At 39.9% G+C, this 13,735-nt stretch overlaps 1 protein-coding gene across 1 annotated transcript; it reads right to left on the bottom strand.

Moving 5' to 3' along the window:
* Positions 1 to 3,934: 3,934 nt before the first annotated feature.
* Positions 3,935 to 13,458, bottom strand: LOC119653449 (glucose-6-phosphate isomerase). The gene is made up of 5 exons (XM_038058056.1): positions 13,203 to 13,458; positions 5,328 to 5,910; positions 5,020 to 5,259; positions 4,431 to 4,959; positions 3,935 to 4,364 (listed from the first exon to the last, which is right to left on the bottom strand). The coding sequence occupies exons 1-5, from the start codon at positions 13,331 to 13,333 to the stop codon at positions 4,177 to 4,179; spliced, it is 1,671 nt and encodes a 556-aa protein (XP_037913984.1). The 5' UTR covers positions 13,334 to 13,458; the 3' UTR covers positions 3,935 to 4,176.
* Positions 13,459 to 13,735: the final 277 nt, after the last annotated feature.

Consider the following 13,735-nt stretch of genomic DNA (forward strand, 5'->3'; position numbering starts at 1 on the left):
TGACAGGCTATTTAGTGAAAGGGACCTGAGGAATATCCTTGATGATGTCGAGGCGACCCGGTGAAACGCAGTAGAAAATATTTTTTTATGAAAAGACTTATCTATTTTGTTCTATACACATGCTTGTGTAAATAGCTAGAAGTTGACATTTCAAAAAGCTTGACCCATCAAATTTCGCAAATCGACTTGTTTTTACACCCTTAGAGACTACAGTTGCATAAGGATCATAAAAAATTATAAATTTGCAGGTTGTGCCCTAAAGCTTTTATACAAAACTGACCACCTTAAAAAAAATAACCAATGAAGAAGTTTACTTCCATCTTAAAGAATACCAATACAGTCGTCCAATTTAGCACGTTGTCCGTCAGAAATTAATATATCCATGAAGGGTCACTGTTTGGTTTAGTGTATGGAGTTTTTAAAAACGGTGATAGCCAAATAGTTACTACCAATGCATCAAGATGTTATAAGATGTTGAATTACCATTTTAGGGCTAGACTTTTGACATATGGATTTAATAAGGTAGTGCAATGGTACATTTAACAATTACAAATTCAATTTCGGAAAATTAAATTAATTGGCAGCTGCGCTTATGCGATTTGACACCGTTGTACTCGAAAAACTCATACAAAAAGGCACTACTAATGGCCTTCCCGGTGACCAGATAATAGAAGCATTAGAGATAGCGAGAATACAATTTTCTATTGCAAAAAAGATTGTACATCCATTTGTATAAATAAAATAACGTTCTCATTGGATCATGATAGCCTGAACGTTTGAAGAAAATTCACTTAATTCGCACATAATAAGATTTGAGGACTTAGAGGTTTTGCATGTATTTTAGAACATTCGACCGTCGTATTATAGGATGTCTTTTTTGTATTGCCTGCTCCAAGCTGACCACTATCAATTGTTGGGTATTTTGAGATGGAATCAATCGATATCGTCAGCGTAGGCCAGTAGTTGGGTGGACTTGAACATAATGGTGCCTATTGCATTTACATCAGCTTCGCGAATCACTTTCTCCAGGGCCAGGTTGAAAAGGACACATGATAGGGCATCCTTTTGTCTTAGACTGTTGTTGATGTTGAATGGTCTCGAGAGTGATCCTGCCTCTTTCGTATGGGCCAATTATGATGGGACTATCCGGCCTAGCAAGATAGAGGAGAATATCTTATAGATGGTACTCAGGAACGTGATACCTCTATAATTGCTGCACTGCGTGATATCTCCCTTTTTATGTATGAGACAGATAATGCCTCGTTGTCAGTCGTCAGGCATTGATTCGCTGTCCCATACTTTGAGCATCAGTTGATGAACCACTTGGTGTAATTGGTCGCCTCCATATTTAACCAATTCGGCTGTAATTCCATCGGCTCCTGGCGACTTATGGTTTTTAAGCTTGGTAGTGGCCAACATTTATCCGTCGTTTTCAGTTGGCGGGACCTTCAACTCGCCGATATTTTGGTTGTTGAGCAGTTCATCAAAATATTCAACCCATTGCTCCAATATGCCCATTCGGTCGGAAATCAGATTTCCCTCTTTGTCTCGGCAGGATGAGCATCGGGTTGTATAAGGCTTCATCCTGCTGACTTGTTGGTAAAAATTCCGCGCCTGGTGCGGTTGCTCTCTGTACTTTTCTAGTTCACAGACTTGTTGGTTCTCCCAGGCTTTCTTTTTCCGTCTGTGAAGTCGCTTCTCCGCTCGACGGAGTTCGTGATAAGTCTCCGCGTTCTTTGGGAATGCAACATTACTCGGTATGCAGCATTCTTCCGTTCCGTTGCCAGCTTACATTCATCGTCAAATCAGCCGTTCCGACTTTTTTTGCGGCTGGGGCCAAGTATCTTTGTGGCCGTATCAATGATAACGTGTTTCAGGTGGTTGTGAAAATCATTTATTGATGCTTCATCTCCAGGATCTCTGTTGTCTGCGGTTATTGCGGCATCCATTTCCCTCTTATAGGTGTTGCGGAGGGCTGTGCTGTGAATGGCTTCGGTATTCACTCTCACCTGATTGTCAGGGGGGATTGTAGGTGGTGTCGTAATTCGAGCTCGAAGCACTATGCCAATGATATAGTGGTCCGAGTACGGAAGGTCGCGGTTCAATTCTCAGTGTCAGTGGGATTTGTATCGTGATTTGACGTCGGATACCAGTCGACTCAGCTGTGAATGAGTACCTGAGTCAAATCAGGGTAATAATCTCGGGCGAGCGCAATGCTGACCACATTGCTTCCAACAGTGTACTACTATAGTGTACCGTTAACTGTCTTCAATGAAGTGGCCCTGATCCAATATGGATTGTTGCGCCAACGATTATTATTATATATATGTTCTGACATTCATCAAGGCTGAGAGGTGACGGTGTTCAATTTGGTTGAAAGTGGTCCCGTCTGGAGAGGCCCACGTATGTTTTTGGACCGCTTTCCGCTCAAACCAGGTACTTCCAACAACCATTTCGTGTGATACTGCTAACTGAATAATTCGCAGTCCGTTATCATTGGTATCCCTATGTAAGCTATGGAAGCCAGCATATCGCCTGAATACGAGCTCCGTCCCTACTTGACTGTTGAAATCTCCAAGGATGATTTTGATATCATACTTGGAACAGGCTTCAAAGATACGCTCAACTACCTCGTAGCAGGTATCCTTCTCCGACTTTGTAGGGGCGTGAACGTTTATGAGCCTTATATTTTTAAACTTGCCTCGCAAACGCAGAGTGCATAGCCTGGAGTCTGGAAAAATATATAGTTTTCAGTCGAAAAAGGAGGGGATGCTCACGTTTTCACCGATCCCAACTGCGTATGTTGTGAAACCTGAATTTTCGGCAGAAGGTCAGACAATGAGCAAGGAGTATTTTTTGAACGTTCAACCCGTTCATTTTGACTACCATGCGAAGGTACATGTAAGTTTAATATTCAAAGTTAATCTCTAAGTGTTGATAATGTCCGCAGTTCAGCATGAACTCATAAACATCAAACGCAGTAATCAGGTCAGGTATTAATGCAAGCATGAAATTAATAATGAAATTCAATTGTGCTTATTGCAAATTAATTCCCAATCGATTAGCGAGGTCATGGAGTTTATGGAAATAAATTAATATATGTTTAGTATTGTAATTATTGTTTATATTGTAAATTATAAAAGAATGTTGAACATTCTGGTTTCAGTTGTTGACTGGACGCCTATCAGCTCGATTAAACGCCGCAATAAATAACCGGTCTTTGATTTGTTTAGTTCGTTATCATTACAACGCACCATCGCACAGTATCATCATCCTTGGATTTTTTGCTAAAGACACAACGAATACCATTTACTAGCCACTGAATATCTCTAATTTGGTTTTCTTCCTTTCTATTCAATCGAGTCAAAAAACCACTACCGAGACTTCTTTCCAGCAGTCGAGAGACGGTAATGGAAAAATAAAAGTCTGAAAGACCTACCAAACACCAACTATAAAAAATGTTTGGAAGGTTAAATCAAGCACTAGCATTGTAATTGATGGGGATTCCTTTGAAGGGGATAAAATTGATTTTCATGAATAATTTTTTTAGATTTGCTGAACAAATTCCAAGGACGTTCCGAGCTTCTTCATTGTGATAAGTGTGAAGCTCTGTTGTTTTGTATTTCTTTTTTTTTTCGCGTCATCGTGAATCGTTTGTTAACTGTCTCTTATTGGACGCGCTTGGGTCTCACTTCCAACGTTAAAGCTTGTATCTTGTATGGGTCATAATAAAACCAACGTGAAATAAACCAATTAGATTTTCATGGCTACGCTTAAGCAATTATGATTGGTTTTTTTCTCCTAAAATCTGCCTTCATTTACCATTGGAAGGTTTACGCCTCATAGTTGTTAACATTGGAGCCCCGCGTTCGAGCAATATAACATTCTTGCCTCAACAAAACTATATAAACAACTGAGAAAATAAACACAAACCTTCAACAGTCTACAGGTTCAATATATTTTAATAAGTTTAATCATGACACATAATAAAAAAACAAACAATTAAAATAAAACACATATACAAAAAGCATATAACCTAGAACTTTTCTTTTCTTTAAACAAAGAACATTTACTCGGGGTACTGTTTTGAATGTATTTTTAAGATTCCATTTCTAAAACTATTTGACATAAGCAGTATGCGTGTAGTTTTTGCTTCTGCTGGTAAACATCTATCGTTTACCAATTCGATTTAATGAAGTTAATTAATCCATTTGTCGAGCCATCATGTGATGAAACCGGATCAGTATTAACCAATTCTGGTTCGATAGCCTTTGCCAATTGTTTACCCAACTCAACACCCCATTGATCGAACGAGTTGATGTTCCAAATAATGCCTTGTGTGAATATTTTGTGTTCGTACAAAGCTACAAAGGAAAATATTTTATATTCAAACTTGACGGATCTGTGCTTAAGCTAGAAAAAATACTAACCAATCAATGCGCCTAAAGTGAAGGGAGTTACCCTTTTAACCACGATCGAATTCGTTGGTCGATTTCCCTTGAATACTTTATGGGGTAACAGTTTATCCAGTTTTGCTCCAGTAACCCCTGCTTTCTCCAATTCTGCCTTCGCTTGCTCGGGTGACTTTCCGGCCATCAAAGCCTCGGTTTGAGCTAAGAAGTTGGCCAATAAAATTTTGTGATGTGCACCTCCGGCAATTGGGTTATGTGAGACTGCAGGAGCAATGAAATCACAGGGAATTAGACGAGTTCCCTGATGAATAAGTTGATAGAAGGCATGTTGTCCATTTGTGCCAGGTTCACCCCAAACAATTGGTCCAGTGCTGAAGTCAACTTCCTGCGATCCTTTAGTTACAAATTTTCCATTACTTTCCATATCGCCTTGTTGGAAATAGGCAGCGAATCTATGTAAGTATTGATCATATGGCAAGAGGGCATGGGTCTCTGCGTTATAGAAATTCGAGTACCAGATGCCGAGTAAAGCGAGTATAACTGGAGTCTAAAAGGATTTCATATGTACTTCAGAAATTATCACATAATTGAGTTTTCAATCACATACATTCTTGGCTAGAGGAGCAGTTTTAAAGTGCTCATCCATGAAGAAAGCTCCCTCCAGCAGTTGTTCGAAGTTATCGAAACCAATAGACAAAGAAATCGACAAGCCAATAGCAGACCACAGTGAATATCTACCTCCAACCCAATCCCAAAAGCCAAACATGTTTTGCAAGTCGATACCGAAAGCCGACACTTTCTCAGCATTCGTAGAAAGGGCGACGAAATGCTTAGCGACAGCATTTTCCTAAAAAAATAAAAGATAATTGAATAGATTAATTTGATATGGTATTCCGTTAAATGTTGAACACTTACATTCTGTGAATGCTCAATCAACCATCTCTTTGCCGATGTAGCATTAGTAATGGTTTCTTGGGTAGTAAACGTTTTCGATGCTACAATAAACAATGTGGTTTCATAACTGACTTTCTTCAAAACCTCAGCTAAGTGTGTGCCATCAATATTTGAAACGAAGTACGTATTCAATCCCTTGCAGTAAGGTTTCAAAGCTTCTGTGACCATTAATGGCCCCAAATCAGAACCACCAATACCAATATTCACGACATCTGTGATTTTCTTTCCTGTGCATCCTTTCCATTGTCCAGATAAAACTTGATTTGTAAAATCTTTCATGTGGTCGAGAACGGCACGAACTTCGGGCATTACATCTTTGCCTTCGAATAGAATTGGATTATTGGAACGATTGCGGAGGGCTGTGTGTAAAACAGCTCGATCTTCGGTTATGTTGATTTTTTCGCCAGCGAACATTGCATCGCGAGCTTCTAAGACTTTTCGACTTTCCGCCAATTTTAATAGAAGGCCCCATACTTCTTCAGTAATGCGATTTTTTGAGTAGTCCAATAAAATGTCACCGTCGTTAGGTGTTTGAAGCCTCAAGCTAGCATTTGAAAAAATAAGAAGATAGTAATTCAGATTAGTATAAATTGTGTAGATTACAATATCTAATTTCCCAGATTTTTGTACAAAATAAAACAATTAAAACTGATTCATCTATTGAATTTGTTGTCTGAAATTAATACTACAGGTTGTAATAAGTCTGCGGATTGGCATATAAATGTGGGTGCAAGAAAGGTTCCTCACGATATACCAATAATGTCAATCTTTAGAAGTTACGCAAGTTGTGCTTGTGGAATAGCCGACAAGGAGTTTCGCGTGTTAACTAAACATTGTAATGGTACTGGCCAAACCAAAAAATGGTTTTCGAAAGTATTTCGACGAGTCAGCTCCCTCGAAAACAAGTACTTGCAAGTATTTCAGTAACTTTAAACATGATAATACATATTCCAATGACGCTAAAAGGCGGCTAAAATTTATAAAAATTTTATATTAAAAAAAATCGGGATATCGGGAATTGGGCGCTTTGGGTAAAAGGACGGTTTTCCATTCGTACATAGCAAAAAAATGAAAAATATTCCTTCATTAATGGCTTAAATCTAGATATGGTATCTACATTCATATTAAAGACATCAATATTGTGCGGATCCTAAATAAAAAAACGTTGCTCATCTAAATTGATCTAACGCATCTTCACTCACTTTACTCCGCACACAAAAGCACACGTACATGTAATTAAAGTAAATACCACTGGTACTGACGTACCCACATATCTATCTAGATGCTATCCGCAAACTTTATTAGTACAGGGAAGGGGGCTTTTCGGGTAAATTTTTAACATATAGTATGCTATTGTTAAATTTATTTAAGCAGATATCGGAATGGGGTGTATTTTAAGGCCTAGGTTTCGTATATCTGCACCATTGCGTTTTTTTCCAGATTTTTCGATTGGATAGGTTATGAAAACGAGACCGTCTTTACTTTTTGGGCACACATTTTGATTATGATTACATGATTGCATAATTACAATTGTAATCACGATGGCTTGACTATGATTACAGTCATGTGATCATGAAATTGAAATCGTAATCACATAATTATTGATTATATTTTGCCCAACTCTGATGAGGGTTCACGTGGCCCTATCATGATCGCAATGCCAGGAAGTTTCTCCTGACCTGCATTGAATTGCTTGTAGGGAAACCTCCTTCTCCTCTGCATTGGAAGTCTTGGTTGGTGCATAACACTAGGCTTTTAGATGTTACTAATTTTGAAACGCAATCTCGCAGTTATTATTCTGTCCGATACCCAACCGGACATGAGGATGACTCTAGCGGATACAATAAGCGTTAGTACGACACCGGCTTCACGCTTACTCCTGGTAGCCTTGCCACAGTGCAATTCACAGTGTCGTAAGAAGGAGAGGAGTGCTCTTCTGACTCACACCATTTTATCTCGATTAACCCTAGAACGTCTAGCCTGCATCGGTGACGTTTGAGTAAGAGAGCATTCCGGGGAGTCTCGACACCGCGGAAAAACGTTTGCACATTCCAGAATTCAACTATAAATCGTTGATGAAAGCAAAGGGTCGTAGTTGAAAGATCAATCCGGTTCCGGGGGTGGTAGCAGTTTCCGTAGCATAAGGAAATTCGAGAAATGCAATTTGCTAGTGCATAAATCTCTATCTTTTTTAGTTGCATTTTTCGATAGACAAGGAATACTTTGAGTGAATTCTATGCTCCCGAGGACCGGAGGGGTGTCACCACCTCAGCAGGGCACGCGGTTCCCGACTTAAGAGTTAATACTATTATGGTTTGAGTTAGGAGGTGGTTAGTTAGCCAGTTCCTTTCTTGGCTAAGAATTTTAGAAAAAACCAAATACAGGCCACTTTCTCAGAATTTTCACTTCTGAGAGAGAGGTCCTCGAAATACTGTATCGGTTTTTTTTATAAAATTCTTAGCCAATAAAAGAAATTATCTTCTAAAGCCATTTAATTTTTTTTAACACTATTAATCCGGGTAGAGTTTACTATACCTATTCCCTGAGTGACTCTTTTCTCCTCTTGACTCAAATGGGCTTGGGACCATCTATGAATTTTCGACATTCTTACGGAAGGACCTTTGATAACCCCTACAATAAATAATCTACTCGGGTAGCGTTATTATTCCTCTAATATAATCCTTCAATAGATTCGCTCTTGCTAACTGAATACATTTCCGATTATACTTGCTAAATACAATGTGCAAGAATGTCAGCTTCGTCACACGACATAATTATATTAAGGCAGCAACCTATTTTTAAAACGCTCATTGTATTTTTTTAAATCTCTATTTAAAAAAGCGACAGAAGATATTAATTTGAAATTTTTACTGGTTTAAGGTTTAAAGTTAATACTTCAATGATCAAACATAATAATAAAAAAACAAAATGGCGACCGTGTTTATTGGATTCTGCAGTACTGCTCGTCGAAAAATCAAATATGTGCCTCATAAAAACAACCCAAAAATATTAATTGGAAACCAAAATACCATATTAGTTTTGAGAGATAGCCACTGCTACTACGATTGCATGGATAAGTGTGCATAATTTGAAGCAAATAAGGCGAGTATTTCTTACGAATTCTTATGGCGCGCACCGGAAAAGTTCGTTTCGAGAAAAACGCATTTAAAACTTCGAGAACTTCTAAGCGCACTAACGGAAGTAAATACCAAATTTTAAACAGCCATTCTTGGAATATTCCGCCATGTTATCTAAATATCATGCTGATGCCAAGCCCGAGTAAATGAAGGGAGTGTGACGCAACGTATCTAATCCTCAGTAAAAAAGACAAAGATAGAGGAAAGTGAGAAAAAAATAGAGGTGAATGTCTAGCTTTATCATCATAATCAACGGCGCAACAACCGGTATCCGGTCTAGGCCTGCCAACTCCAGACATCTCCGTTTTGCGCCGAGTTTCTCCAATGCGATATCGTCGTCTTTTTTAGCATAGATATTGTCCTTATAGACTTTCGGGGCTGAATCATCCCCTGTTAACTGCCAACAACCGTGATGTTGTTGGTTGGTTGGTTTTTGGTGCATGCTTTGTCACCAAACATTTTGTCTTGTCTCCATTGATGTGCAGCCCAAGATCGCGTCTCCTCCTCGATGTGGATAAAGGCAGTTTGTACGTCACGGGTCGTTCTTCCCATGATGTTGATATCGACAGAATAGGTCAGTAGTTAGGTGGACTTAAAGAAGATCGTACCCCTCGCATCTACCTTAGTATAAATGGATCACTTTCTCCAGGGCCAGCCATTTTCCATCGCTTGTGGCAGAAAAAAAATCTGATCTGTTGCTGATTTGCCTGGACTGAAGCCTCTTTATTATGGGCCGAAGATGTTCTAGGCGTATGGAGCTATCCGGCCTAGCAAGATAGCGTAGAATATCTTATAGATGGTAGACAACAACGTGATATTTCTATAATTGCTGCACTGCGTGATATCTCCCTTTTTGTGTATGGGACAGATAATGCCTCTTCGTCAGGCATTGTTCGCTGTCCCAAGCCTTGAGCATAAATTGATGACCTGCTTGGTGTAATTGGTCGCTTCCATATTTAACCAGTTCGCCTGTAATTCTATCGGCTCCTGGCGACTTATAATTTTTAAGCCGGTGAATTGCATGGACTTTTACTTCTATACTCGGTGGTGGGAGTATTTGTCAGTCGTCTTCAGTTGGCGGGAGCTCATCAAAGTACTCAACCCATCGTTTCAATATGCTGATTCTGTCGAAAATCCGATTTCCCTCTTTGTTTCGGCAGGATGAGCATCGAGGTGTGTAAGGCTTCATCCTGCTCCCTTCTGCGCCTGGTGCGATTGATCCCTGTACTTTTCGAGTTCACAGACCTGTTGGTTCTCCCAGGCTGCCTTTTTCCGTCTATGAAGATAAATCTCCGTGCGTGCCGCGACCTTTGAAAATGCAACATTAGTCGATATGCAGCATTCTTCTTCTTACATTCACCGTTGAATCAGCCGTTCCGACTCCTTTTGCGGCTGGGGCCAAGTATGTTTGTGGTCGTATTTATGACAAGGTTCTTCAGGTGATTGTGAAGATCATTTGTTGATGCTTCATCTCCAGGATCGCTCAGCTTTGTTGGAATAACTTCAACAAACTGCATCCTGCCTGATCACAACGCCCCCCATCTTCGTGAAGGGAGTCTAATTCTCTTCTAGATTGGGGGTTCGGAGCGATAGGCTTACAACCTGCCACCCACCAAAAAACCTCGAGGAATGACCGGAGGGCACAGTCAACTAACAGCACCCAGCGTCTCATTGACCAGAAATTTAATTATAAAATCGACGAAGCATTTAGAAAAGGACATGGGCGTCTTTGGATGGCATTATCTTCAACCAAAGGAGACTATGTTCTCATCACCAAAAGATGATGATAGCATCCTCGCGTAATAAAAACCAACCTATGTCAAAAACTTGAGGTGGGGAAAGCTTAAAAGTAATTTATATTAATAGCAGAATACAAGGCAAAATTGGAAGAACAATTAGGTAATATTCTCCAAAATCTCACGGGAAAGCATATGGATGAAACCTGGTATGACTAAATCGAATCCCGGGGCCGGAGAAATGGTTAGCTTGACAAGAAAGGCAATGGAAACAGAGAATATCCAGCAAGAAACACAAGGACGAAGAAAGAAAATTACGAGAACCTCTGACGAGCAGCTAATAAAATCATCATCTCCATCAACGGGGCAACAGCCGATATCCGGTCTAGGCCTGCCTTAATAAGGAACTCCAGACATCCCCGTTTTACCCCTAAGTCCACCAATTCGGTGTCCCTAAAAGCTGTCTGGCGTCCTAACTTACCCCATCACTCCATCTTAGGCAAGATTTGCCTCGTCTTCTTTTTCTACCCAAGATATTGTCCTCATAGACGTTTCGGGCTGCATCATTCCCATCCATACGGATTATGGCCGCCCGTGATTCGCCAACCGCAACCTGTTGAGCCGGATTTTATCCACAACCAGACCAGGCCAGGTCGTGGTATCACTCAGAGATTTCTTCGTTATGTAGGATACGAAATCGTCCATTCTCATGTAGGGGGCCAAAATTTCTTCTGAGGAGGAGCCAAGAGTTCGCAACTTTTTTAACTAAGAACACAGGTTTCCGAGGAATACATAATTACTGGCAAGATCATAGTCTGGTATAGTAAGAGCTTTGACCCTATGGTGAGATACTAAGGTAAAAAAAGCGAAAAACACGAAAAATTGACAGCATCGCAAGCAACGCCACAAAGTAGTGAAGACCCTAAGCCGGAATATTCATGGACGAAAGTGAATCACGTGAGAGACGGGCGTCTTATTTCACAGAACTTTTCAATCCTTCACACACAACCCAATTATCAGAATTTACAAGAATTATGGTTGAGCATAATGGAAACATTGAACGGCGAACATTGGAACAAATAGTCAGCAATTAAATGTCAAAAAATGAATAAGGCACCGGGTATAGATGACATCCCCGTGGCTTGTTTGGTTCTATCCAACTGGAACCCCAAACAAATCTCGCAAGAGTGGTCAAAAATGCCCTATCCACAAGAAAAGTAACAAGTTAACCGGTGACAATTTCAGGGACATCTGACTACTTTGTACGCCCCACAAAAATGCAAAAAAATAATAATAATTGAATAATTCGATTGTGGGCTGCAGTGATTTGTCTCGTTGTTTTTTGAACAACCTTAATATTTTCGGCCTACAGTCTCTCAGTCAATATTCTGTCTGGCCAGTTCCAGATCATGAGAGGGCACCCGGCGGACAGGCTCACAGTATGGAGTAAAATAACTGTTCCGCATGAGCGAGAGGAGTGACCTCCAAAGTTCGCGATGTCAGTTCCCTTAATCCCAGAATTTCTAACCGATATCGCTAGAATTCTCACCGAAGTTGTAGAAGCCAATTATCAAAAGATTATTCCATACCGTTATCGAAAATCAATCTGTCCTTTTACGATAACATAAGGTCGTAACCGATAAATCTACTCTTATTATTGCTTGGATTACGCTTCGATAAGATCGTCATTATGTGAGGTATAGTTAACGTTAGCATTACAGATTTTGAAATCTGCAGATTGACAGCCTGGGAACACGTGAATTCTCAATCTCCGGTTCACAAGTCGTTATCTATGCATAGGGTCAGTAGTGGGAATTAATTATGTAACGAAAAAATCTCCATTTACACCGTAAGCCGCTTAGATTCTTCTCAGCAACGTTTGGCAGACTTAGTAGTTGAGGAAACAGAAAGAAAACCCGTTTGTTTTCTCTTCACTGACATACATTCATTGTTCCTTACCAATAATTTCCGGCTGAGCGATTCGAAATTAATGGGCGGACTACGCGCTTCTGTATATACTTTAACAAGGTCCCAGAGAACAAAGCAAGGTGCCCTTGAAATCGGGCAGGTAAATGTCTTTTCTTAGGTTCTTAGTTGGGAATTCGATAGTTGTGATTTTCACCATTACAAGTTCCACTGAATCTGATTTATTCTCACTACTCAAGTCTCCAAGAATAACCACAAACCCTCCCTCTCTTTAAAAATCCTGAAATTTCCTGACATCTTTCTTTTGTTTCTTCATTACATAAACGAACAATCTACTCAACCCTTATCAGAATCATGTTATCATTGTAAGTTCAGTGCAACAACGTCTTCCTACGGACTTTCGACATTATTTATCACTTGAGTGCGCAAATTCAGTGTGGAAAGCTTTGAGGAGGACTTCCATTTTCTCCAGTGTTCGTTACAGCTCGTTATTAACCTTTACACCTCCACGATAAAAATAGATCCAGCCTTGAGCCGCTCAATTATAATGTTGGAATTCTGTTAATTGGAAACAAAAATTGGTAGATACCCTCCAAGTAGACTCTGAATACTCGATAGTGGCAGTAATTCTCACTCAATCATTTATATCGTGTGCTATCTCATTGTATGCGTGTTCTGGGATAGAAAAAAACGTTGGCAAGACACCAATTGAGCGCAAACAAAACTTTATCAATGATTTCGCTGGCGAGAACATTTGAGATGTGTTTATGTTCTAGGCAAGTGCATCGACCCAGGTGGTCATAGGAACTTTCACTTTTGAATGCTGTTCGTGCGAAAAGGTCAAATGACGTCACAAGGTTTTTTCACAGTCTGAGGATGTCTTTTCATGACCTGTCTACCACGCACGACCTTCCATTTTTTGCACTTTGGGAAACTTTCATGGGCACTTGTTTCACTGAGCAGTTCAAATAAGGGAGATTTCCATTCAAAGGGTTATTACTGTCTCTACGAATTTGACCTATGTTCAATTAACTCACCTGTACTTTGCGAACCGGCACGAATCCTTTTCGAAAAGTTGTTTGATGTTAATATCGGCTCCGTGTTTGCTGTGGTATTCCTTGATTTGCTGATAGACAGGATCAGAGGTCAGTAGTGGCAGTGCAGACATTGTGTAAGGATATGATGAGATTCCTCGGAAAATAGAATGAAATGCCGACACCTGAGACAGACGGAGAAAGCGAACCGCGACTGAACAGACCAACGACTTCGAAAGTTTTGTGGTCAATGTCAAATGAAAAACATATCCGTGCAGTGTCGATTGTGCAGATCAAGACTGCAGTCGAGTGAAGAACCAGAAGAGCGTGTGAAGAATGTGTCCATCTGTGATTAAGCACTGAGTTAACTGGTAAACGTCAACAAGACAGTCTGCGCTGTAGGAACGACGTGTTTAATATAGTTTGAATACTTATTCAGTTTGTTTGATTTGTAATAGCGAAATAGTGATCAATAATGTACAACCTATCTGAGATATTAAGGAGTTTTTCAGTTAAACATTATCAAACAGATTCTA

Source organism: Hermetia illucens, chromosome 4 (assembly GCF_905115235.1).
Source record: "Hermetia illucens chromosome 4, iHerIll2.2.curated.20191125, whole genome shotgun sequence".
Classification (NCBI taxonomy): domain Eukaryota; kingdom Metazoa; phylum Arthropoda; class Insecta; order Diptera; family Stratiomyidae; genus Hermetia; species Hermetia illucens.

Bases quoted from the DNA above. Each gene is read 5' to 3' on its own strand.
- LOC119653449 (XM_038058056.1), bottom strand. From the start codon at position 13,333: ATGTCTGCACTGCCACTACTGACCTCTGATCCTGTCTATCAGCAAATC. The intron at 5,260-5,327 runs GTAAGTGTTCAA...TTATTTTTTTAG, and splicing joins TGATTGAGCATTCACAGAAT to GAAAATGCTGTCGCTAAGCA. The intron at 4,365-4,430 runs GTTAGTATTTTT...TTTCCTTTGTAG, and splicing joins CACTTTAGGCGCATTGATTG to CTTTGTACGAACACAAAATA.